This window comes from Ranitomeya imitator, chromosome 2, assembly GCF_032444005.1.
Source record: "Ranitomeya imitator isolate aRanImi1 chromosome 2, aRanImi1.pri, whole genome shotgun sequence".
NCBI classification, from domain to species: domain Eukaryota; kingdom Metazoa; phylum Chordata; class Amphibia; order Anura; family Dendrobatidae; genus Ranitomeya; species Ranitomeya imitator.
The window spans coordinates 790289364-790317195 of record NC_091283.1 but is presented as its reverse complement, the minus strand read 5'-3'; the positions used below and the strand labels follow the sequence as shown (position 1 = coordinate 790317195).

Here is a 27832-nt window from a genome sequence, read left to right as displayed (position 1 = left end):
AATGTGAGGTGGTCCCTAAAAAAAAATGGTTTTGTAAATTTCGTTGTAAAAATGACAAATCGCTGGTCAAATTTTAACCCTTATAACTTCCTAACAAAAAAAAATTTTGTTTCCAAAATTGTGCTGATGTAAAGTAAACATGTGGGAAATGTTATTTATTAACTATTTTGTGTCACATATCTCTCTGGTTTAACAGAATAAAAATTCAAAATGTGAAAATTGCGAAATTTTCAAAATTTTCGCCAAATTTCCGTTTTTATCACAAATAAATGCAGAATTTATTGACCTAAATTTACCACTAACATGAAGCCCAATATGTCACGAAAAAACAATCTCAGAACCGCTAGGATCCGTTGAAGCGTTCCTGAGTTATTACCTCATAAAGGGACACTGGTCAGAATTGCAAAAAACGGCAAGGTCTTTAAGGTCAAAATAGGCTGGGTCTTGAAGGGGTTAAATAGTACACGCAAAACGCCAGTGCCAATTTCTACAATGAAGAGGTGACTCTGGGATGCTGGCTTTCAGGGCAGAGTGGCAAATACAAAGCCATATCAGAGACTGGCTAATAAAAGGAAAATATTAATATGGGCAAAAGAATACAGACATTGGACAGAGGAAGATAGGAAAAAAGTGTTATGGACAGACAAATCCAAGTTTGAGGTGTTTGGATCACACAGAAGAACATGTGTGAGACGCAGAACAACTGAAAAGATGCTGGAAGAGTGTCTGACGCCATTTGTCAAGCATGGTGGAGGTAATGTGATGGTCTGGGGTTGCTTTGGTGCTGGTAAAGTGGGAGATTTGTACAAGGTAAAAGGGATTCTAAATAAGGAAGGCTATCACTCCATTTTGCAATGCTATGCCATACCTTGTGGACAGCGATTGTTTGGAGCCAATTTCATCCTACAACAGGACAATGACCCAAAGCACACCTCCAAATTATGCAAGAACTATTTAGGGAAGAAGTAGGCAGCTAGTATTCTATCTGTAATGGAGTGGCCAGCGCAGGCACCAGATCTCAACTCCATTGAGCTGTTGTGGGAGCAGCTTGACCGTATGGTACGCAAAAAGTGCCCCTCAAGTCAAACCAACTTGTGGGAGGGGCTTCTGGAAGCACGGGGTGAAATTTCTCCAGATTATCTCAGCAAATTAACTGCTAGAATGCCAAAGGTCTGCAATGTTGCAATTGCTGCAAATGGAGCATTCTTTGACGAAAGCAAAGTTTGAAGGAGAAAATTATTTCAAATAAAAATCTTTTTTTGAACCTTGTCAAAGTCTGGACTAGATTTTAAATTCATTTGGCAACTCATTTCATTAATAAAAGTGTGAGTTTTCATGGAAAACACAAAATTGTCTGGGTGACCCTAAACTTTTGAACGGTAGTGTATATCAATGTGTGACCGCTTAAAATACTTAGAAATTTAAGTAGGGATTTTACACAGCCAGACATGTCTCCAAAAGGATTCTTCTGTCCAAAAAGAACTTGGAGTAGATTTGGAGTAGATGCTGACTTGTCGATAATTCCAAGTCATGTCTCATGGCCTTTTAAAATGCTATTGCAAAAACAAAGCGTTATTACCTATCCATAGGATAGAGGCCAACTTGACTTCTGAATTATCACTGGGTTCCAGACCATGGGGACATCCAGCAGTCCCGAGAACAGGGTCCTATAACCCCAGAGATGTGACTCTGCAATTAAATGTAGTGGAGGTGCCAATACTTGGTCTCTTCATTGTCCAATAGACAATGAATGGTGTGAAGGCCAAGCATTAACCTCGCTCCATTCTTAGTTTTCCAGAGACTTTTTTTTTTTTTTTTTTTTGATTCAAATAAATTTTTATTAAGAATAACAAAATAAATGACATGTTACATTCTTATTTTCAATGCAAAGCTTTTTTCCCCCCCTTCAAACATTCCCCCTCAATCCCACCACCCCCCCAACCCCACCCAACAAAGCAGCTCACCTTGCTTAGCACTTCCATCATTAGACAAATATACTATCTAATCCCTCGGCCAATAATATAAGCCACATTTAACATTACCATTAATTAGGAACCTTAATTAACTCTCCCTCTATAATACCCCTATCCCATAGCAATCCACGGAGACCACATTTTATTGAACATTTCGTTTTTCCCTCTTTTTTTTATAAAACTCCTTTTCCAGTGTCAGGCCCTGCTTCACATACTGGAGGAACTCTCCTCTTGACGGCGGTTCTTCCCTAATCCAGTTTCGAGCTATTACCTTCCTAGCCATGTATAACAATCTGGCAATAGCTATCTTTAGGTTGTTCAGAGACTTAAGGTACCTTCACACATAACGATATTGTTAACGATATCGTTGCTATTTGTGACGTAGCAACGATATCGTTAATGAAATCGTTATGTGTGACAGCGACCAACGATCAGGCCCCTGCTGGGAGATCGTTGGTCGCTGAATAAAGTCCAGAACTTTATTTCGTCGCTGGACTCCTGCTGACATCGCTGGATCGGCGTGTGTGACACCGATCCAGCGATGTCTTCACTGGTAACCAGGGTAAACATCGGGTAACTAAGCGCAGGGCCGCGCTTAGTAACCCGATGTTTACCCTGGTTACCATCCTAAAAGTAAAAAAAAACAAACACTAGATACTTACCTACAGCCGTCTGTCCTCCAGCGCTGTGCTCTGCTCTCCTCCTGTACTGGCTGTGAGCCGGAAAGCAGAGCGGTGACGTCACCGCTCTGCTTTCCGGCTCACAGCCAGTACAGGAGGAGTGCAGAGAAGCAGAGCGCAGCGCTGGAGGACAGACGGCTGTAGGTAAGTATCTAGCGTTTGTTTTTTTTTTTACTTTTAGGATGGTAACCAGGGTAAACATCGGGTTACTAAGCGCGGCCCTGCGCTTAGTTGCCCGATGTTTACCCTGGTTACCTGCATCGTTGGTCGCTGGAGAGCGGTCTGTGTGACAGCTCTCCAGCGACCAAACAGCGACGCTGCAGCGATCCGGATCGTTGTCGGTATCGCTGCAGCGTCGCTTAATGTGAAGGGGCCTTTATTCTTAAGATTGACAGGGACCCAGCGGTCAGACCCCAAGCGATCAGAAGTTCTAGACTATCCTATGGACGGGGGAAAACTTTGTTTTGGGGAATAATCCTTTAATGCGTCGGACATGCAAGCTACCCTCTAGGCCAACAGATAGGTTTCTTACTTCTGGAGGAAAGCCAACTTACAAACCTATTCTCAGAAAACCTTGGCTGTAAGAATCACTAAAAAACTGCAATCTCTGTAAAGAAACCGTACTGGATGGCATAAAAATTTCTATAAAAAAAAAAATTACACAACTGAATGCACTACATGAATACAAAAGTTGAGAGTGATGACCTCCTGAATCTTTTCTTCAAGACCTTGGTTTTGCATAAAAATTACATAATTCAAACCAATATTTGAAACGTCTTAAACGAAAAAGCAGAAAATAAAAAAAGCTAAATCGGAACAAAGGCAATTCTACTGTCCAAACACAAAATAAGACATAACAGGGTGAACTGGTGCAAGATAATAAACACAAAAGCCACAAACATTTCCTCCTACAATTGCGATAAACAACTAAACTCGCCAACCTCGTGTTTATAAGTCTTGTGAATCCTGCAGCAGTTTTTCTTTAGACCCAACAAATGTTCTGCCAAAAACACAGAGAAATGTTGGGATATGGGAAGCAATTTTGATCTAAAATTATGACTCTGAGGCCCGAAAGGGAGTTTTGCTCAATTATTACTGGCAAGAACCTTTCTTCTTGTATGCATGTTATTGCTGCAACAAGATTCACATGTGAGAGCAAGACCATCTGGCTTCCTTATCCTTGGGAATTCCTTATGCTCATTTATTTGGAATAATCATAAGTCAGGAAGTCTCCATGTTAAACTGTATAAGGCTTAACCCTTCACATCTTTAACTACCCTGGGAGTCTCACAATGTATGTGATCACATTTAAATCATCATACACCGGTTATCCAAATATTACTGTAACGTATCAGAACTTTGGGTCATGATACAATCATTATGCCCAGTAGAAGCCTTAACATTTAGCGTCCTAGCATAGCCTGCACCAGTCAGTCACTTCCTAAGCAGTACTGAGCAGTATGTATGTATGTATGTATGTATGTATGTATGTATGTATGTATGAGATATTATATATATATATATATATAGTCCTTCTGTGTCACGATTATTCATTCGCTGATTGGTCTCGCCAGCTGCCTGTCATGGCTGCCGCGACCAATCAGCGACGGGCACAGTCCGGAAGAAAATGGCCGCTCCTTACTCCCCGCAGTCAGTGCCTGTCGCCCGCATACTCCCCTCCGGTCACCGCTAACACAGGGTTAATGCCGGCGGTAACGGACCGCGTTATGCCGTGGGTAATGCACTCAGTTACCGCCATTAACCCTGTGTGTCCCTAACTTTTTACTATTGACGCTGCCTATGCGGCATCAATAGTAAAAAATGTATTGTTAAAAATAATAATAATAATAATAATAATAAAAAAAAAACCTGCTATACTCACCCTCCTTTGCAGCTCGCGCCGGCCGCCATCTTCCGTTGCAGGTTCCGGTGGCAGGAGGACCTGCCATGACGTCACGGTTATGTGACCGCGACGTCATCACAGGCCCTGTGCGCCTGTGCAAGAAGGACCTGCCATGACATCACGGTCATGTGACCACAGGTCCTGCACTAATACCAACCCTGGGACTGGAACCTGCCGTGGACTACAAGGGCTCCCTTGGAAAGGTGACTATATGTTTATTTTTTATTTTTTCACCTGTGACAAACCTGGCTGGGCAATATACTACGTGCCTCTGTGCTGTATACTACTTCGCTGTGCAATATACTACGTGGCTGGGCAATATACTACGTGGCTGGGCAATATACTACGTGGCTGGGCAATATACTACGTGGCTGGGCAATATACTACGTGGCTGGGCAATATACTACGTGGACATGCATATTCTAGAATACCCGATACGTTAGAATATTTTTTTTCCCACTAAATCAATAGGCAATTGTGAAGTATGCATCTAATATGCCAAAGGTGACATTGCATCTAAAATACAATACAAAAATGATTCATAGTAAGCCGAAACATGCTGCCCGAACCATATTAGCACCACTTTCTTAATTTTATTACCTTCCAAACTTATGGCGTCTTGAATGTTAATTAATATTATGACTAACTGTAAACCCTCTGAAATGGAAAGCGACACCAGATTCATGCTGCCTGAACCAATCCTGGATTTAGTATTTTTTCTGAAATGCTGCAGAGTATCAGTGAAAACATACAATTAGAAGCCGGTAGAGGACAATCTGGCTCAAGAGGAATAGTTCAAATGACAGATCTCTCCCTATACACACAGAATGGAAGAGATCATTCACTGAAAGGGAGGAAGGAGAGAGTAGCCACCGGGAACGGCATCTGGAACTAGTCACCAAGCTGCACAGACCCCACCCAACATCTAAATTTATGTCATTATATAATTTCAGTGTTTTAAAGTAAAACATAATTGAATGGAACAATGGAACCGGTGTCCCAATCGAGCGGACACTGGTTCAGGCAGCATGGATCAGAAGTAGTTTCCCTTAAATATTGTTTTTAGAATATAATAGCAAATAAAATCTAAGAAGCCATAAGTTTTAAAACTACCAACAATTAAGAACGTAGTGCTAATAACCGTGCTCATGGCTCAAGCTGTTCACTTCAATCTATGAATGATAAAAGCTAAATGTTGCCAATTCTGTGGATTTAAAGATAGCCTCGCACACAGCTGCCTTAGTATCAGCTGCTTGGCGTTCCCATACCAATGTAGGTGGCCCAGAAGAATGAGATGTGAGCGGTCTGGCCTCTGCCCTCCGATGCTTTCAAATAACATAACAGGCATTGGGATACCAGACCATGTTCACTAGTTGAACTTTCTGCCTGGACCTACGCACCCAAATCTGTATAGAAGTCTCTATATGTCTCCATTTATGCACCTATTTTTTGCTATATTGTTAATTTTCTCTTTTCTTTATTTTTCAAACACACACTACTCTAAAAAAAAAAAAAAAAAAAAAAATAATAATATATATATATATATATATTAAAAATTATCAACTCATTCCTGAGAAAAATCTGCTCCTAGACACTGCAAACCTATGACAAATTCGGAGCTTTCATTACGTACATTTTGCAAATCCTGACCATCCGCAGTAAAGACCGTCTCTTGTAACTTCTGGACAGAATTTTCAAACTTGGCATTTGAAAGTCCTACTAAACGGCCAACAAGAAAACTACATACAGGTATCCTCCCAGCATGAATACCGATTTCTACTAAGAGAAGGGAAAGAGGCTACAGAATGATTCTAGCACTAGTTACCCCCACCATCACAGACACAATAGATCCTTATTGGGCCAAACCATTGTTAAGCCAAATGTTGACTCTTTTAAAGTTTGTAGGATCTGCCAAGAAACATTTTATATAAAAAAGGTCAGTCTAAAGGACCTCATGCACATTAGATGAACGTCAGCCAAACCTTACGATTTTGGTTGGATTAGCTGACCATTAAGGTTTATGGAGGCCTCATGACTTTCCCCAGACATATGATATTGAAATTTCAAATGGCCGATCCTTTTAAATTCTCTGGGGAGATAGGTAGCTGAAACAAGCTTTTAGCTTGCCAAATACACAAGATTATAGTTGGCCGAACAATGCTTCGGCCAACAGTTTGGCTGCTCGTTATCTCATCAGACTCTACCATACACAAGAGAGTTCATTCGGCAAAGTTCTCCTGTGTCCTCTATGAGAAAGCCACCGGTGGCTTATCACTGGTAGAACATTGCGATCAGCAGTCCAAAAATGGACATTCCCTTCTCCCGACAGTCAGCGCCCCTATGCACAGTCACGGAAAGAAAGTCACAGTCACTGTCTGACAGCTGCATAATGCATAGTACAATAAAGCCCTAATTGATTATTGCTAATGCTTTCTCAAAGTAAAAAAAAGAAAAATAAATCACTGGAGTTTGTACACTGCTGTACTTTAGGCCAGGATTTATAAGGGTTACGAGTTTCTCTATTCCCATTGTACAGCTCTAATACATAAGTTTGTTTTTTTCTGTTATAGATCCAACCCATTGTGTCTGAAAAACGCAGACATAATAACTAAAGCTACAAGCCAGCAAACGGGCAGGAGCGCAGGTTCTGCAGAACAACAGAACTGCAGACTATCACCTCCCTTTAAAGTGAAAACATCTGCAATGTGGCAAGAATCCCAAGAACCGATGCAGCATAGATATGAAAATGTAGCTGAGCACAGCAAGCCTTAGAAATTGGGAATTTAATAAAGCGCTACTTACATATTCTTTCACATTCTTCGTCTTCACAGCTTTGTATGAATTGTATGCTGGGTACAGGATCCCAAACACCAGCCTGCAGAGGAAGGAGGACAGGGGTTACAATGGGACAAGCAAAGGGCATACATCAGGATATGTCAATTATACTTTCCGACAAGTTACGATAGAGTTGAGCAAATTTTTCAAAAATACGGTTCTGATTACGATCGTTGGCGAATAAACGTCATTGTAGTCACTGGGAGTAGAAATGACCAAATATGTTTGGAACTGATCATCAAACAAATTCAGCACGAATAGGGTATCAATATGCACGAATATGGCAAATTCACACTCGGTGACCGATTCCGAACAAATTCACTTAACGCTATTAGAGAACATGCAGGTTAATGGGGCGATGGAGTAATCTGCATTTATGGACGGAATATAGACCACCATAAACAGAGGCCTATTATCCGGTGATCAGCACTAATGATTTCAAGGCTATTGAGATCACTGTGGCTGCAGCAGGAACATGAGAAAAGCCCCCAATACATCACGTGGTGTCAATTAGCAGGAAAGTGATGAATATGGGATTAGAGTGGGGTCTAATTTCAGATATAACGCTGATAAAGCAAAAAAGTTCATTCATCAAAACTAGAGCACCGGAAAAGTGGAGCCGCTGCCCATGTCAACCAGCTTCCATATTTCAGAGGTCCTTTCATAAATGGAAGCAGAAACCTGATGAATTCTCCCCTTTCCTTGTGATCCAGTTCTGACAAATCTCCATCTATTTTATGCTTATATTTGGTCCTGGAAGTTCGGCGCTGACTCAGTTGATCTGTATTGTGTCTTCACATTCAGTTTAATCAGAGAGAAAGTGTCACTGAGGCCCATAGTATGGGCATAGGCAGCATAGGATCATCTTTCCCCCCATCTCACACGACCTCCCCAACGAACCTATGCATTACAGTAAACGGCTGCCCACTCTCCCCAGTCCCACAAGCCCGCTGTCTTGGGGTAATCCTTGACACTGATCTCTCCTTTAAACCACATATCCAAACCCTTTCCACTTCCTGCCGCCTCCAACTCAAAAATATTTCACGGATCCGCACATTCCTAAACCAAGAATCTGCAAAGACCCTAGTCCATGCCCTCATCATCTCCCGCCTTGACTACTGTAACCTCCTGCTCTGTGGCCTCCCCTCTAACACTCTTGCACCCCTCCAATCTATTCTAAACTCTGCTGCCCGACTAATCCACCTGTCCCCCCGCTATTCCCCGGCCTCTCCCCTCTGTCAATCCCTGCACTGGCTCCCCATCACCCAGAGACTCCAGTACAAAAGCCTAACCATGACATACAAAGCCATCCACAACCTGTCTCCTCCATACATCTGTGACCTCGTCTCCCGGTACTCTCCTGCACGCAACCTCCGATCCTCACAAGATCTCCTTCTCTACTCCCCTATTATCTCCTCTTCCGACAATCGCATACAAGATTTCTCTCGTGCATCCCCCCTACTCTGGAATTCTCTACCACAACACATCAGACTCTCGCCTACCATCGAAACCTTCAAAAAGAACCTGAAGACCCACCTCTTCTGACAAGCCTACAACCTGCAGTAACCACCGATCGACCAAACCGCTGCATGACCAGCTCTATCCTCACCTACTGTATTCTCACCCATCCCTTGTAGATTGTGAGCCCTCGCGGGCAGGGTCCTCTCTCCTCCTGTACCAGTTGTGACTTGTATTGTTCAAGATTATTGTACCGTTTTATTATGTATACCCCTCCTCACATGTAAAGCGCCATGGAATAAATGGCGCTATAATAATAAATAATAATAATAATAATAGTAACCAGAGGATAGACTTCATTTTCCACCACATGGATTCAGGTTGGTTGCTATGGACAACAAGACCACAGCTTCCATACATGAGGTATGTAGAGACTGATGTAAACATACTTCAGATGTTCTTGTTGCTCATAGCAACTGGAATTCAGCTTTCATTTTCCATATTGTTCAAAGAAATCCAACTTGTCTGGTTGTTGTGGGCATCGAGGGCCATCCATGTCTGTGCAAATGAAACCGTGCAAGTTCAAACGTAACAGACTTCCTATGGTGATATTATAAAGCTCCTGAAGTTCCCATGGCAAAACTTCACCAGTCCCTCACCGATATCTGTTCACAGGACATGTGGACAAGTGACCGCTACAGTAGAAAAGTGATAAAAAGTCATCCATGCATGCCAAAATACAGAGACCAGCGAAGTGTTGCCTCAGAAGAACCAGGAGATTAATAGATTAACAAAGGGAGTATAATCTGCAAAAATCAACAATAAGATTGCAGATTTCAACTTCCTCATTTAAGTCATTGGGGGAAATTCACAACAAGTATTTGCTCAATTTGCAACAGAAATTAACACAGTGCAAATAAAGCTCAGATGTTGAGGTTTGAGCACAAACTGGTCCTGACCCGAACCGGTCAGCCTCACTCATGCCTATAAGGTTTGGTGCACACGGCTGTGTTTCCTCCCATCCGAGAGAATCAGGCCGATTATGCCAATCACAATCTGATGAAACTGATTAGAGGGCAAGCCTTGTGTGACCCGATTCTCTCAGATGTGAAGACGCCAAAAAATAGAATTCTCCATCTCCTCCTTTCTGTGACATCTGAGTGCAGTCCAGTTTTCCATGGACTTATTGACTTCAATGGTGGAATGTGATCTGAATCAGATGAAACTCCCATACGTGTCGATTTTTTTTACTCGGACCACCTCTGTCCGAGAAAAGAAAATAAAAAATGCCGGACATGTGCACAGCCCCATAGAATAACATTGGTCCAAGAGCGTGCTGTTCTTTTTTTTTTTGTCGGCTCACACTCTGACCGAAAAATACAGTCACATGCACGAGCCCCAAGGCTGTTGAGTTCGGGTGGGGAATCACGGATGCGTTAATGTGGCCTTAAAAGGGAACCTGTCAGCACAAAATCACTGTTCAAACCACACGTGTTCAGTGCGCCAAACAACTCTGTGATAAATACAAAATAAGTAAGTGAGAAGGTGAACGGTTTGGCCACACCAGGGGTGCACCGACCACCTGTGATCCATTGGAATATTTATTTTGTGATGAACAACTCCCTTTAAAGCCCTGCAGTCAGTTTTTATGCCAAACAACCCCACTCTATGGCTGAGATTTAGCAAAATCTTGCTACTTGCTCGTTGCTGGATTCTTCTGCAGATTTTCCATGGGCATATTACACAAACATATCTGCTGCATCTCCATATCCTCTAGATATACAAAGCTGGCTAGTTATTTGGCACCCCTGAAATTCCACTTTTGGGTGACAAAATTGGCACATGGTATATTTTTTAAAAATACTTAATAGAAACACTGAACAATGTCACAACACATGTGCCGTTTCCTCCATTGTTCACAGAGGTCTAACTACTGTCGTCTGATAATGAAGGGAGAACAGGAACGCAGCCGCTCATACTGAGCCACTTACTAACGGGCCAGACCAGGAAGGAAGGAAGGAAATGGTTGTAATCTGAAATCAGTAACTTTCTTTTTTATTCGCTGCCTACATCACATTTCCCCACATTCCAAGCTGTAGATGAAACAAGCAAATGTAAAAAAAAAAAAGAAAAAAAATTGCTTGCAGACAATAAAAGTCACGGATTTTATAAACCAACTGGAACAAAGAAACTTGATTTTTTTTAATATAATCTGGAAGCGGGTTTCAGCTGAATCTAATTTATTACGTTCCGCACTGTGAGATTTATGGCTAGTCTTGCTTGGCCATGTCTGCCAGTAAAATGCCCGGCTTTCTGTTTCCCGGCTGCGCACAGCAATTAATGTAGCATTCTTCCACTGCAGCCTAACCTTAAAAAACCTTGACAGTGTGTTCTTAAAGAAAAGCGCAGGGAATTTGCTTCTGTAATGTCATTTTTACAAACTACCGGGGGCTTACATATAATTATGACAGTTCTATATGCTAATAACCTGCAACAAAACACGAACAACTTCTATTCTGATGACAGCTTTAATACCTTTTTAATAATACAATATTGATGGCTGCTAGTCAGACGGTAGGCTTTATGTATAGCGTCCTCATAAGGCGAAAAAATAAACTGGATGGCTATAATCATCTGATTATATATGCAAATCAAAATTTACTCTTTATAAACATGACCAATCAATAACTGAACATTTAAAGGGGTATTCCAATTTCAAGATATAATGGCATATCACTAGACTTAGAAGTTTATGTAGCTGGGGGTCTCTTCATTCTGAAGAAACAAGATGGAAGAAGTATTTGCCAAGTTTGATGAACAGAAGACAAGTTATGCCGACTAAGAGCGTGACCTGTTGGGTCTCGAAGCCACACTCGAAAAAATGTTAAGAAAGAATATTAGACCAATGGCGTATGCGTTAAATCACTAAAAAAAAACATTAGGTTCATGGAATGTGCCCCAAATAGAGGTAAAGAGACTCATGCATTCTGTATATAATAGTGAAGGCTGCAGACTATCGGTAGCTGTTGATTGGCTGCAGTGGTCATGTGACTGCCCAGAATCACAGTGCCGAAGTTACAGGCACAGCAACGTCCGACAGGCAAACTATATGTTCTGGGGTTTTATTTTGGTATTTTTTTTTATTATAATTTGGGGCACTGAAAGAAGTTGTCCACTACTTTAGCATTGATGACCTATCCTTAAGACAGGTAATCAATGTCTGATTGGCGGTTATTGGGTGTCATAACTCCAACCAATCAGCTGTTCTGCATGTTGTCGGCCGGTAACTGGAAATGCTCACTTGCAGATCTGGCCGTCTTCGGATAGTAGCAGCGGCAGGGTACTATACATCTGTCTCCTACTGTTGTGCAGTACCCAGCCAGCTCCAAAACCAAGCATTTCAGGCCGGTAACCTGCGCAGCCAACACCAAGTACAGCTAATCAATGCTAAAGTAGTGAGCAGTCATTTAAAAAAATAATAATAATTAGAAGTTATCTAATAATGGACAATCTCTAGCTTCCATCCAAATCTGTAGGTGTAGCATTCTCCATCAGCTCTCATATATAGGGAGGTTTCACCAGCACGACGTCTCCATGGTTCATCAGATGGATACAACAGGGTACCTGTAATATTCAGTCATCAGATCAGCAGTTGATTTTAGCAGTCAAGTATCCCATCAGCTTCCCAGTCACATCTCCATTAATACAGACCAGTCTGATCCGGATTTTATATACCGTACATTTGGTCTACCTTTTTATTGCAAATCACAGCCATAGAATATTAATGCTCCAAGCAACAAAAACCCCCATACACCAGCACTGTCGCTTGTATTTAAAGCATCATTTTAAAAGATCCCATAAACATCAACATTACAGCGCAATTAAATCACAAATGGTTTATCACGCGGCCTTTCTTTTATGTTCCCTCTTCCTACAAAACTGCTCACACCAGCAAAACAAAACAGCAAGCAGATCAAAACCAGTGTCACAATTACCCAAGCATTCAGAAGACCCGGCCTAGCTACAAGACACAATGGTCTGTGTCGGGTTCTCATATTCCAAACCTTTTATTCTACCCATCTATCGCCCCAATATGATCCAGAGATCGGGAGCAAATGCTTGCTTTAGTTCCAGTCCCTAATAACAATATTGGCTATTTTTCTTAAAGCACCACCCAGCGCTTTGTTTTTTTTTTTTTTTTCTCAATGCTGGAGCGGTGGACCCAGTCATATACTCCCCCTCTGGCGTCTTTACCGGTTTTCAGAGCAAAAACGAGAGGAGGCAGGTCAAACTGCAGGAGACAAGACCCCTTCTGGCAAAAATAAACCAAACCGTCAGAAGGCAAGCATCATATGGGGGACTTGGATTTTAACCACCACTCCAGCAATAAAATAAAAAAAAAAACAAAAAAAAAAACGATAAGGGGTATGATGCATTCTCATTTTTTCTGTTTTTGGTTTTGACTTTTTTTTTTTTATTCACGCAAGAGATGAGCCATTGATTTTTCCTTTTCTGGACAGATTTGTCAATCTCCATCATGAAAACGAACCGATTTCATCAGTGTTTTTTGTGAGTGTGTATTTTTTACAAATCAATGATTTTCTCGGGTGCCAATAAAAAGCTAAATCGCAAGGCTTTTTCTAGACATTACAGTATCAAAGACGTTGCCCAAGTTTGATACGAAAGTCTGTAGTCACTTTACGTGACTATTCACTTTTGCACACAGACCGGTTTCTCTAGTGCCCGGAGTGCGTGTTCATGTGACCGCGAGTATGTGACATGTTGACACCCCGACACATTCTGACTAGACGTGTGCAGCCTTTTTCGATATAAAACAGTTGAGCAAAGCCTTGCACGTTTAGTCAGTATGTGGCTGAAAGTATGCATATGTGTGGTCACATGACTGCCCAGCACCGGAGAATCCTGACAGCACACACTGTGAAGACCCAAAAGTCTGCAGTCAAGTAGAGTGACTGCAGACTTTCGTGCCAAACGCGGATAACCCCTTTAAAATTTTAAACACATGGATGTTATCCGTGAGGTCAGTGATTTTCACAAACTTATAGACTTACATTGGTGATTTTTATCTGTTGCTGGGACCGAAAGAAAATGGCTAGAATTCTTTACAAATGATACAACCTTCATTTCCAGGTCTGCATGGAAATAACGGAGTTCAGCCAAGGTGATGGTAAGCCGCAGCGCTGAACGTTACGTGCCAAAACAAAGGCTATTGTTCCAGATCGGGAACCATTCCAAGCAAATTCAATTTCAAAACAAAAAACTCAAAAACACATAATTATCCCCATCAAAACGTGTGCGCCGTTTGTAATCACACCCGGCTTCCTAATTTAGACTCGCCGCACCGATATCACGTTTGCTTTTATGCCTTTGCAATCTGATTTTCTTTTCCTCTCCAGCGGTTTAGATGAGGCGGTCCACCCAGCCTTTAATTCACTCTTCTGCTGTTGCTTTGGCAACCCGAAGAACGGCACAGCAACAGATTGTAATTCACGGCCTTAGGAAGCGGCGCGGAGCCCACAGTTGGCCAGACTCCAGGCTTTCTGTTTGTCAAGGTTTTATCTACGTGGGGGATGGGGAAAGGGGAAAAAATACAAGCAAACAATAAAAGTATTTACAACAATAATGTAACAATCAGTCTAAAAAAGTATCAAATAAGATATGTAATAATCACATTTTAAACCTTCTGATTCAGAACTGCAAGGCCCAAAATACTGGAAATGGGTGCAGAAGAGAGAAGAAATGGAGTCTTCTAAAAAAAATTCAAAATATTATATCAATAGCTGGAATTTTAATAAAAAAAAAATTATGGTTTCAGGTGGCGGGAATAAGGGCGCATTTTACTATCCATATTTCAGTTGCAAAACCTGCACCAAGAGATGGACAGGACATACCCTAAAACGTACAGATAAGGCTACTTTCACACTGGCGTTTTTTGCCAGACGTCGCAATGCGTCGTTTATGGCAAAAAACGCATCCCGCAAAGTTGTTTGCAGGATGCGTTTTTGCCCCATAGATTAACATTAGCGATGCATTGCGACGCTTTGCCACACGTCGCAACCGTCGTGCGACGGTTGCGCCGTGTTGTGGCAGACCGCCGGGAGCAAAAAAGCTACATGTAACGTTTTTTTGCTGCCGACGGATTGCTTTTTCCGACCGCGCATGCGCGGCCGGAACTCCTCCCCCACCTCCCCGCACCTCACAATGGGGCAGCGGATGCGATGAAAATCTGCATCCGCTGCACCCGTTGTGTGGCGCAAACAACTCTAGCGTCGGTAACCTCGGCCGAGCCCGACGCTAGTGTGATAGTAGCCTAAGATCTGCTTCAAAACTAACATAAGAACTCAAAAACCCGTCAGCGTTATTAGGCTGAGAACAATGCGTGAGCTGAATGTCGGAACAGGGATGAAGTAAAGTCAAACACACATCAGAGCCTTTATCTCCAGTCATTCAAGTACTGAGTGAGGAAAACAAGAGCTATGGACTGCAAGTGCACAAAATCCGCCACCCAGTGCACTTGCAGATAATTTTTATAAATTACAAAATGCAGGTTTTCACAATAATGCTGCAATGGTCCACAGAGGATTCACTAGAATTGGGGCACACCGACCCATGTCACACTCTAGTTGATGCATTTTTTTTCCATTTCCCATGTTATCTGCAAGAGTTCACACTACAAAACTCAAGTATTGATAGACTGGGTAAGCAGCTAGGTTTATAGATGGTGGGAGGGGGTTTAGTTCTGGACCTCCTACCCCTTACAATATAGCAATTATTAAATACTTTTAATTATCAGACTCCAAATTTGCACAGAGATATGCTTTCTAGGACAAAGCAGAAATTAATTGAAGGAAACCTGCATGTGTAAGTGGCATTAGTAATCCAGTAAAGGGAAATATGCTAAACAGCACATATTACAAGCCATTATGCATGCATGCAGCGCCACCAGCACACATTTCTCACCGGCAGTCATTACTTTGCTCGTCATTTATCTTCACAGCTTAGTCAATGTGCTCGGAATACCCGATTTCTTTCATATCTCAGACAGCTCATAAAAAGGTGGCATTGTATCACAATCCTTATCAGCTACAGAAGATCTACAAGACTTGAAAACTATATAAATTCATAGAAAATGATAATCATATCAAGATTTCCAGAACAGTTAACACCATCATTATACAATACAGAAAGCAATTTCCAGACAATCAATGGGAGGCTGAAACCAAAGCTGTGTAACATTGTTACCAAGTCTATAGACAAGAGGCCACCATAGTGCACACTATAAAAAAAAAATATATATATATATATTAAAAACGACCAAAAGATCTAAATGCCTGATTAACACTGGCAGTCATGGTGACAATCACCTAGCCAGAAATGTTATTCCAGTTAGAGACTAGAGAAACCTTTCTGGCATAAAAAAAAATTATGAAGAAGTTAGCAGGCAGACATAACCATTCTCTATTCTGGATTCTCCCCTTCACCACCCATTTTGACGAAGCTGCCCGAAATTGGCATGAAAACAATACAAATTGCAACATTTTTGTGCAACACAACAAAATTTGAGAATGATAAATAAGGGCCATAATGTCTTGAAATAAACTGTATTTGTTAATACTTTAATCACTCCAGCAATGGGGAGTTTAAAGAAGCAAGTGGTTTTATGATTTTATATCAAGGTCATGTTCAAGGGGATCATTTACAATCATGTGGACACCAGGCTTATGATTCACAATCTGAGGACAACATAAAATAGGGACTGAGACCCTGACTCCAACAACTGAGACACTTAATGGGCTTTTTGATAAATTTATCTGCTGCATCTCTGCTAGTCTTCTCAATAAAAAGCTATTTTTAACGGATTGTCAATTTTCTATCTATATCTGCAGAAAGATGTCAAATCAACTATGGTGGATAGGATACCGGCAGCTCATAAAAAAAATCCAGAACTACACAGCAGAATCTCATCATTGAGAAGACTAGCAGAGCTGCACCCGACAAGACAGTGTTTTATTGAAGCTACAGCACAGTGACACCCTGCTAGAATCAGGGTCTCTGTACCTATTCTATGCTGCTCGCAAATAGGGCAGCAGCCAAAAACCTGGTCCCTATAAAAAGGATATTGGGTGTATAAACATCGGGGGCATGCTGGGAGGTGCAAATGCATGAATCCTGGACAGTCTCATGCACCGGTCACATTCTAAATAAACTCGACAGAAGACTTTAGGAGGTGTAGGAGGAAAGAGATGTTGTATGGTGGTCTCCTTTAACATAAAAATGTGAACTTGTATAAACAGATCACATACAAGACACCTCTAGGAATAATGATAATCCCATGTTAAGACACAAAACTTCCATGTTTCATTGTAAACATGGAAAAAATACATACCATGAGATACGGCCTTCCCAAAACCCTGTCTGATGACAAATGCACACTAAGCAGGATGCAGCAGGCCTCCACTGATAAAGGCTAGGGGCGGCACAGGTGCAAACTACTTGATAAAAACAGCCACCCCAACCAAACATTGCAGGGATTGGCTGCTTAGCAGAAAAAATGCACATTGATATGACTCACATAGGACGCCAGTCACACTGATAAGTGTGGTGCACAGTGTCTGTATGCAACCTATTGATGACGCCCCTTGTATTAACAGGCGGGCTGCCCAGCACTAAAAAAATGCAGCACACAGTGACAGACGCCCCAGAAAAACCTAGCCAACATAAAGAGGCCTGGCCACATCCTGCAAAAAAGGATATGATAAAGTGCAAAAAAATGCATGCATATGATAAATGCATACACTATTTGGGGTATTGGTTTAATATTTTGGCCAAAATAAAGTAAGCCCGCAACCCAACGCCAAGGGTCCCCATAATATTGCGGGTCCTACCACTAATATCAAAAACTGCTAACATAGAAAAAACTCATCCTGCTTAGTGTGCATTTGTCATCAGACAGGGTTTTGGGAAGGCCGTATCTCATGGTATGTATTTTTTCTGAGTTTTTTCTATGTTAGCTGTTTTTGATATTAGTGGTAGGACCCGCAATATTATGGGGACCCTTGGCGTTGGGTTGCGGGCTTACTTTATTTTGGCCAAAATATTAAACCAATACCCCATATAGTGTATGCATTTATCATATGCATGCATTTTTTTGCACTTTATCATATCCTTTTTTGCAGAATGTGGCCAGGCCTCTTTATGTTGGCTAGGTTTTTCTGGGGCGTCTGTCACTGTGTGCTGCATTTTTTTAGTGCTGGGCAGCCCGCCTGTTAATACAAGGGGCGTCATCAATAGGTTGCATACAGACACTGTGCATCACACTTATCAGTGTGACTGGCGTCCTATGTGAGTCATATCAATGTGCATTTTTTCTGCTAGGCAGCCAACCCCTGCAATGTTTGGTTGGGGTGGCTGTTTTTATCAAGTAGTTTGCACCTGTGCCGCCCCTAGCCTTTATCAGTGGAGGCCTGCTGCATCCTGCTTAGTGTGCATTTGTCATCAGACAGGGTTTTGGGAAGGCCGTATCTCATGGTATGTATTTTTTCTGAGTTTTTTCTATGTTAGCTCTTCATTGTAAACATGGACAAACAATCACTTGTTGTGATAACCAAGCCGTAACAGTATTATGTTACTATTGCTAATGGTTAGGAGCCAAAGACACCAACAAGATACAGTCTAATGGTAAGCCACAATAATTACGGTAAGTCATGCTAGATGTGGGTCAGCCAAGAAAGAAGGTTTCCTGCTGTGGAATATTAATGGAAAGTGTGACCAATATGCAGAATGACAGGACAGTAATACATTCTATGCACTCAGAGCAAGACTCACATTTTAGGTATTTTACCCCAAAGTTAAATAGGCATTATTTTTAATAAAATATAATTTTACCTGGTGTAAATGTTGCTGCATCATTTTGCTTTTGGTTCTAACCCTCTCCATTACAAAAATATGGTCATTGTATTTATAACTAGCCTTCTTAGCCAAGTGGGTGTGGTAATAAGATGATATTTTATACAGATTATATATTTATGGTAAATGACAGGTCTTTTTTAAAATAACTCAATTATTAGCTGGAGATTGTTGGCTTACGCTGTGTGCACACGTTGCGTTTTTGCTGAGTTTTTTAAGTGCAGATTTGACACAAAAACTGAAGTATTTCCTAGTACGAGCAAAGTGATTGATAACCTTGCAGATTTGGTGCAGAAATGACAATTCTCTCAGTTGTTTTTTCACCAACCATTACTTTCAATGGGTGAAAAAAGCTGAAAAAACGCTGCAAGACGTTCCATGCTCCAATGTGCAAAAAAAACATGCATGGCAAAAAATACTAATGACGAAAAAAAACCAAAAAACAATGTTTGAGCATGAGATTTCTGAAATTTCAGACTTTGCTGGTACTGCAAAACGCAGCTGAAAATACGTATTAAAAACACAAGAAAACGCTGAAAGAATGCATAGTATGAACATAGCCGTAGTGTTCCCTATAACTTACTATGCTCTCATCAAGAAACCTACCCAGAACCATAAAGACACGTCTTACTTGTGAAGGAAAGCTTGAGAAATTGTCAGCAAGTCATTTCTGGGTACAGCCCTATATTCTGCAGAGGCGCTCCCTACTCAAAGCATTTGTGATCGATACATTATTGCTCACTTTCATCTCAAACATTAGTTTCAGAGATCTTTCCACTTACAGCTTCCATGTCTGAGCCCAAAGAAAAAGATATCATCTGGACAAATACCGGCCGAACAGCTGGAAAACATCATCTTCCTCCGGCCAAATATTGCACAGAGCTGGAAGTCAGCAGAAATCGAACGGTAAATATGGTGCTGACAAGTGTCCAAGCCGACCTTATTTATTTGTGCTCTCGACTCAGACCGGTTTATGTCTTTTCACTTTCGGAACTTTTACATAGAACCTTTAAAAATTCCCTGGCAGACATACACAGAGCTGGAACATTAGTGTTTAGTCAAACGAGAACGCACAGTTCTGAGTCTGAAAAGAGAAGAGAAAAAAAAAAATAAAAAAATAATAAATATAAATATATAAATATATATATAAATATATATATATATATATATATATATATATATATATATATATATATATATATATATATATATATATATATATTCTATATTCCAAGAATATCCAAGCATTGAGCAGCAAGAACGAAGCCATACAGGATTTGGAAATTATTATTTTCTTTTCAACACGCATAAAACAAAATCAAACTTTACGAAGCAAGAGGCAAAAACATTCCTTAATCCTGGTAAAATGGGTTATTACAGTATCTGCCGGCCATGCTGTCAAGGAAAGGCTATTCTAAAGGATAACAGTGACTTTACATCATGATCCGAAGGTCTACGAACTTTGCTCATTTAAACCATTCATTAGGTTATGTTCACCAGAAATTCATGGCCACTACTGCTAAAAGGCTATGCCTAACCCTATATTATATTGCTACAATCAGCAAAAATAAACAAAAATTATATACCGGAATTATATTATAATATCTATAATATCACACTGGGAGCATCACTCTGTCCGAAGTCTTTATAGACTGCGCAAGCGCCGGTGCAGTCTGGACCCCACAGAGTGACGCTCCCAGGAGATCACGGTATGCGTAAGCACTGAACGCACACCGCAGGATGGGTGCAGCACATGTCAGAATGGGGGCGCAGGATGGGTGCAGCACATGACAGGATGGGGACGCAGGATGGGAGCAGCGCATGACAGAATGGGGGCGCAGGATGGGTGCAGCACATGACAGGATGGGGGCGCAGGATGGAGCAGCTCATGACAGGATGGGGGCGCAGGATGGAGCAGCTCATGACAGGATGGGGGCGCAGGATGGAGCAGCTCATGACAGGATGGGGGCGCAGGATGGAGCAGCACATGACAGGATGGGGGCGCAGGATGGAGCAGCTCATGACAGGATGGGGGCGCAGGATGGAGCAGCTCATGACAGGATGGGGGCGCAGGATGGAGCAGCTCATGACAGGATGGGGGCGCAGGATGGAGCAGCTCATGACAGGATGGGGGCGCAGGATAGAGCAGCTCATGACAGGATGGGGACGCAGGATGGAGCAGCACATACCAGGATGGAGACCATATACCAATATAAATGCTCGCCACCTGGGCGTAGATCGGGTTCAATAGCTAGTTGTAATATATATATATATATATATATATATATATATATATATATATATATATATATATATATATATATATATATATATATATATATATATATATATATATACACACATACACACGTGTGTGTGTGTGTGTGTGTGTGTGTGTGTGTGTGTGTGTGTGTGTGTGTGTGTGTGTGTGTGTGTTTTATGTATATATACATCCGAGAAACTATATTGCTCTGAGGAAGGTCCACGTTGGACCGAAAATGTTCAACAATTGATCTGTTTGTCAGGATGTGAAATAAACAACTTTATCCTTCTTCAAAAAATTGAGTGGCAAGTTTATTTTTTCTATCTATCTATCTATCTATCTATCTATCTATCTATCTATCTATCTATCTATCTATCTATCTACACACATGCATTTACATACACATTAATATATATGTTTTACTAAAATATACTATTATATATTTATTATATTTCTCTCTCTCTCTCTCTCTCTCTATCTATATCTATATATCTATTACCCTGTAAATAGAGAATTTTGTTTGTTTTTTAGTCTTTTTTGGAAAGTCTCCATTTTTACACAAAAGTGCATAATTTATTTTTTTTAGGATAGTCTATAATTGATGTAAATTTGCACCGTAACCCTAGTATAATAATTTACAAGCCCTAACAACAATATAATTTGATTGGAAGCCTCAACGCCAAGGGTTGGAGTTGAACTCTCCTTTAGGCCAGAAAACCTAGTGGATTATAGTAACTAACCATTTAGTGATCTGGACAAGAGTTCATCAACTGATTGCTTCTTAATTACCAAAATCCTAAATCTGGCAGAAATCTGGCCCCAAGGACAGACCAAGGGAGGTCCATTAGACTACAGAACTGTCCAACTGTCTGCATGCCAGATGTATGATCCATGCATATTTATATGGTGTTAGGCAACTAAAGGATTTTAGCAATGTCTCATATGGCGTTCCCTCAGGATCTGACTCTATATTCTGTTCATACAATAGACCATACTAGCTGGTGTTATGGCATTAGAACTCTTGATGTTCCAAAAAAGAAAAAAAAAAAAAAGTGTGATGCACATAAAAATAAAATGAGAAATCGAAAAGCTTATAATATAAATCTCCAATGCTTGTAGTAATATGAATTAGATCATCTACATCAGGGGTGTCAAACTGCATTCCTCGAGGGCTGCAAACAGGTCATGTTTTCTGGATTTCCTTGTACTGCACAGGTGATAATTTAATCACCTGCACAGAATGATTCCAGCACCTTGTGCAATGCTAAGGAAATCTTGAAAACACGCATGGTTTGAGGCCCTCGAGGAATGCAGTTTGACACCCCTGATCTACATGGAGTCTGGATTTTTGGGTAACACAAAAGCCATTTTAAAATGGTACAAAAAGCAGCTCTAGGTGCACTTCCCCATCCCCAAATAAAAAGGTTTTTTCCGCCCTAAATATACTTAGATAAAAATAGAATATAGAAAAAATAAATAAATAATCAGCCTCGGAACCTGCAACCTGTCTGCATTGTTCTACACTATTTAGAAATCTAAATGCATACGAAGCCAAAACGCTGGTTTGTTGAGTGAAAGGATTTCTAGGCAGCACATTATCCTGTGTAAACAGCACATGTGCTGCCGACAACAATGACATTCTATGCCCACAAAAAAATCTTATTACTGATCGTTCTGTGTGCATGGGAAGCGTGATCAGCTGGTCTAAAAAGTTCTAAAAAACTGGTGCTTGGTTTAAATGGTCACCATCAGTAAGAGTAAATGCACCATCTACTATATATTTGTCTAAGGGTCACTTCCGTCTGTCTGTCCTGTCTGTCACGGTTATTCATTCGCTGATTGGTCTCGCCAGCTGCCTGTCATGGCTGCCGCGACCAATCAGCAACGGCCACAGTCCGGAAGAAAATGGCCGCTCCTTACTCCCCGCAGTCAGTGCCTGGCGCACGCATCCTCCCTTCCGGTCACCACTAACAAAGGGTTAATGCCGGCGGTAACGGACCGCGCTATGCCGCGGGTAACACACTCCGTTACCGCCGCTATTAACCCTGTGTGTCCCCAACCTTTTACTATTGATGCTGCCTATGCGGCTTCAATAGTAAAAAAATGTCATGTTAAAAATAATTAAAAAAAAAAAAAACCTGCTATACTCACCCTCCGTAGTCCGCTGAGCCGCTCGCGCCTGCCGCCATCTTCCGTTGCACGTTCCGGTGGCAAAGATGGTATGGGAGAAGGACCTGCCATGACGTCACGGTCATGTCACCGCGAGGTCATCACAGGCCCTGCGCTAGAAAGACCTGCCATGACGTCACGGTCATGTGACCACGACGTCATCACAGGTCCTGCGCTCATACCAACCCTTGGACCGGAAGCCGCCGTGGACTACAGGGGGCCCTCGGATAGGTGAGTATATGTTTATTTTTTATTTTTTAAACTGTGACAATCCTGGCTGGGCAATATATTACTTCACTGTGCTGTATACTACGTGGGCTGCGCAACATACTACGTGGGCTGCGCAACATACTACGTGGGCTGCGCAACATAATACGTGGACATGCATATTTTAGAATACCCAGTGCGTTAGAATCGGGCCACCATCTAGTAAGAAATAAATATATATTTCTTTATTCAAGTGACCAAAAAAAAAAAATTTTCTATGAATTGAACAAAATGATATTTCACTTTATTCATGAGATAATACTGGAGACTTGAAAAGACACTCATGCGTCCTGCATAGTGGTACGCTGCCAGTGTAAGCCTGCTGGCATTCTGATGAGATCGCGGAATCACACCATGGAAACTAGCCCAATTAAGAATGAAAACAAAGAGTAAAGCAGCAAAGCCTCAAACAAACATTTACCCTTCAGCAGATGAACATTCAATATTTTGCATTACTGGATAGTTTGTCGTTAGTCCATGTTCACACCTGCGTGTGGAAATTCTGTGGTCTGTTCTGGGAACACGCGCCTTGGACATGAGTTTGGGTTGTGTCTGTTAAAGCAAGAGTGCCCTATTGAAGATTTTACGACCTGTCTGGGTTTTGTTGTTAGGTGTCAGTTTTTAAAACTGGGGGGAATAAACGCATCATGTAAAAGTTTTTTTTCTTTAATTGCAAAGACAACTGAAATATAAACAACCCAGATATACCCCACAATAGTAAACAGGGCCTGTCTGCTTGCATTTGCATCAGTAAAGAAACAGATCGGTGAATTGTGTATTATATACATCTATATCACATACATGCACAATATTTTATACACTGCTCAAAAATAAAGGGAACACTGAAACAGCACAATGTAACTCCAAGTCAATCACACGTCGGCAAAATCAACCAATCCAGTTATGAAGCTACAATGAATGAATCAATTTCTCCTGCTGTTGTGCAAATGAAAACAATTATCAACACAGCCCTATAAAAGGAGTTCTGCAGGGGGTGACCACAGACCATTTCTCTGTTCTCATCCTTTTTGGCTGTTTTAGTCACGTTTGGATTTTTACATTGCTCTCACCCCTAGAGGTACAGTTGGATGAGGCTGCAAACCACAGAAGTTGCTCAGATAGTGCAGCTCATCCAAGATGGCACATCAATGCAAACTGTGGAAAGAAGGGTAGCTGTGTCCATCACCACAATATCAAGAGCATGGAGCAGAAACCAGTAGACAGGCCAGTACATCAGGAGATGTGGATGAGGCTGTAGGACGGCAACAACCCAACAGCAGGACAGGTTCCTCCTCCTTAGTGCAAGGAGGAACTTGAGGAGTGCCAGAGCCCTGCAAAATTACCTCCAGCAGGCCACTAACATCATGTGCCTGCTCAAACTGTCAGAAACAGACTCCACGAGGGCCCAACATCCACAAGTGGGGGTTATGCTTACAGCTCAACACCGTCCAGAGTGATTGGCATTTGCCAGAGAACACCAAGCTTGGCAGATTAGAACTGGGCAATATACTACGTGGCTTGGCAATATACTACGTGGCTGGGCAATATACTACGTGGCTGGGCAATATACTATGTCGCTGGACAATATACTACGTGGGCTGTGCAATATACTACGTGGCTGGGCAATATACTGCGTGGCTGGGCAATATACTGCGTGGCTGGGCAATATACTGCGTGGCTGGGCAATATACTGCGTGGCCGGGCAATATACTGCGTGGCCATGCATATTCTAGAATACCCGATGCGTTAGAATCGTTCCACCATCTAGTTCTTTATGAAAACCTGTTGGAGTCTGCAAAAGACCTGAGGCTGAGACGGAGATTTGTCTTCCAACAAGACAATGATCCCAAACATAAAGCAAAATCTACAATGGAATGGTTCACAGATAAACGTATCCAGGTGTTAGAGTGGCCAAGTCAAAGTCCAGACCTCAATCCAATCCAGAATCTGTGGAAAGAGCTGAAAACTGTGGTTCACAAACGATCTCCATCAAACCTCACTGAGCTCGAGATGTTTGCCAAGGAAGAATGGGCAAGAATTTCAATGTACAAAACTGATAGAGACAAACCCCAAGCGACTTGCAGCAAAAGGTGGCGCAAAAAAGTATTAAGTTAAAGGGGTCGAATAATATTGCACGCCCCACTTTTCAGTTACAAAAATGTAAAATGACCAATAAATTTTGTTCAACTTCACAATTGTGTTCCACTTGTTGTTGATTCTTCACCAAAAATTTACGTTTGGTATCTTTATGTTAGAAGCATGATATGTGGGAAAAGGTTGAAAAGTCCCAGGGGGTCGAATACTTTCGCAAGGCGGTGTATATTAAAAGGATAATCCCATGTAAAACATGTCCCAAGAACTGACCTTGCACGCATAAACCAGACATCAGACGGCTGGCACCTTCACCATCACTTCTATCCCATTGTATCAACCTGATTTAAAACATAAATGCTTTTTTATTACAAGATATTCATGTATACAAGAAAACATCTTGCCGCCGTCTCCTTCGTGTTCCGGTCAGGCTACATTCAGGCATATTTTGTTTAGATGTCACTAGGTGAACTTGTGCGGCAATGTATACAGAAATTCTGCTATAGCGGAGGCTTGACAAAGGGTAACGCAGAAGACATCTGGATTAATAGGGACAGAGCCTACAACAGTATATACATTTCCACCATTACGTAAACAGTCTGTTCCAGCAGCCCGCGCACAACATGTTCCTCGCTGCGCAGAATGGAGATGAAGCTGTAAATGTTTGGCCTATTTCTGCTCTCAAAGCTCCCTGGAATGGTTTTCTCAAACAATTGCTTGTGAGACATAGAATTTTCCATTATGATTTACTTTGCACACAAGAGTGAAAGGAGGACAAGGGGAAGAAGGCGGCTTCTCTATAGTCACATACAATTTACTATATTTAATGCCGGGTTAACCCATTCACAGCCTTAGAGGTTTTACTCTTCTCATATTTATGGTTACATATTCTTTATTTTTTTTTTTGCCATCCTCATTGAAGTGTTTTATAATCCTGATTAACGCCTGAAAGAGCAGGACTGTTTAAACGAGAGAAAAAAACAACATTCTAGAATGTTCTAGAATAGAAGTCCACAGACACGAGCTTTACTGATCCCGTGCAGAGAATTCTTACTGCTCAGTTGCAGCGGATTTTGTATCCAATCAGGAACACGTAACCGCTGCAGCCAATCAGTAGCTGAAGCGGGTGCCTGTTGTGGCCAGTGATTGGTTGCAGCTGACACGTCCATGGATGGGAACGCGTCCACCGCAGCAGGAAGAAAAGAATGGCGGGGTACCAGGAAGCCTCAGAAGAAAAACGAAAGCAGTAATGCAGGGATTTTTTTCACATAAAGCGACAAGTTATGGCATGGTGTGGGGTGTTTTTATAAGTTTTTAAACGTTTAAATATTTTTCTAATCACAAAATATAGGAGCAAGACTGTTTATATAGTACCCTGGTCTACCTGATCACCTATCCACCCTATAGATTAGAATAGATAGATCAGAGTGGGACCCCAATAATCATAAAATGGCAGTGTTATCATAACGATATGACATCACATTAGGAGATGGAAAAAATTTGAAAATACAAAAAGCGAGAACCAGATAGATAATGGCATTCACTGTCAGCCCAACATAGCCAAAAGATACAAAGTCTTGCACTTTGTTCGAAAAGTACCGTAATCCATTTATTGGCACCAATGTAAAGATCACAACATTAAGGCTGAATTCCCAAGATGAGCTTTTGATGTTGCAGATTTTATGCACCCATTATGTAAAATAGCTTACTTGCATTTTTTTTTTTTAATCCACGGCATAACAAAAAGTCAACAAAAAATCATCATGGGAACGTAACCTAATGCTTTCCTACCATGACTATTCTTTCTGCATGTCATAGGATCCCGTTAAAACAAAACAGAACCAGACAGGTGTTGGGGGGCAACATCACTAGCTGCCCCCAGTGATCCCCTGTTACCAGCTCTGGCAGCAGCCCTATGTAAGCAGCAATAATCACCACCGCTCCATCCAAGTAGGACCTGTTCTGAGGGACCCAAGAGCTACCACTAAACAGACAGAATATTGGTATTCCAACTGTGCATGATTTACATCCAGCCAATACTGAAGTTGCCATCATCTGTTTGGCAGGGGGGCCGGGTGATAACACCCCAAACGATCTGATATTGATGAGGTATCCCAAGGATAGATCATCAGTGCTGAGGGAAGCCTTATTAAGCATAATTTTCCTTTAAAGGGACCCTATCAGCACAGAATGGCTGTTAAAACCAAGTCCAACCACTCTGTGCATCATGGCGGGGCAAATCATTTACATACAGTACAGACCAAAA

The 27832-nt window shown here is 41.5% G+C and overlaps 1 protein-coding gene across 7 annotated transcripts in view; it reads right to left on the bottom strand.

Annotated features, from left to right (window-relative positions):
* The window catches only part of REEP3 (receptor accessory protein 3), a 190634-nt gene that overhangs the window by 121491 nt on the left and 41311 nt on the right, over positions 1-27832 (bottom strand). For 4 of the 7 annotated variants that reach the window (XM_069753633.1, XM_069753632.1, XM_069753636.1 and 1 more), the window contains exon 2: positions 7359-7431. In XM_069753633.1, coding sequence (XP_069609734.1) covers positions 7359-7431 — 73 coding nt within the window. Of the gene's footprint in view, positions 1-7358; positions 7432-13921; positions 14153-14212; positions 14426-27832 lie in introns of those variants that run through there. The other 3 variants (XM_069753637.1, XM_069753634.1, XR_011318523.1) reach the window with 3 other exon arrangements.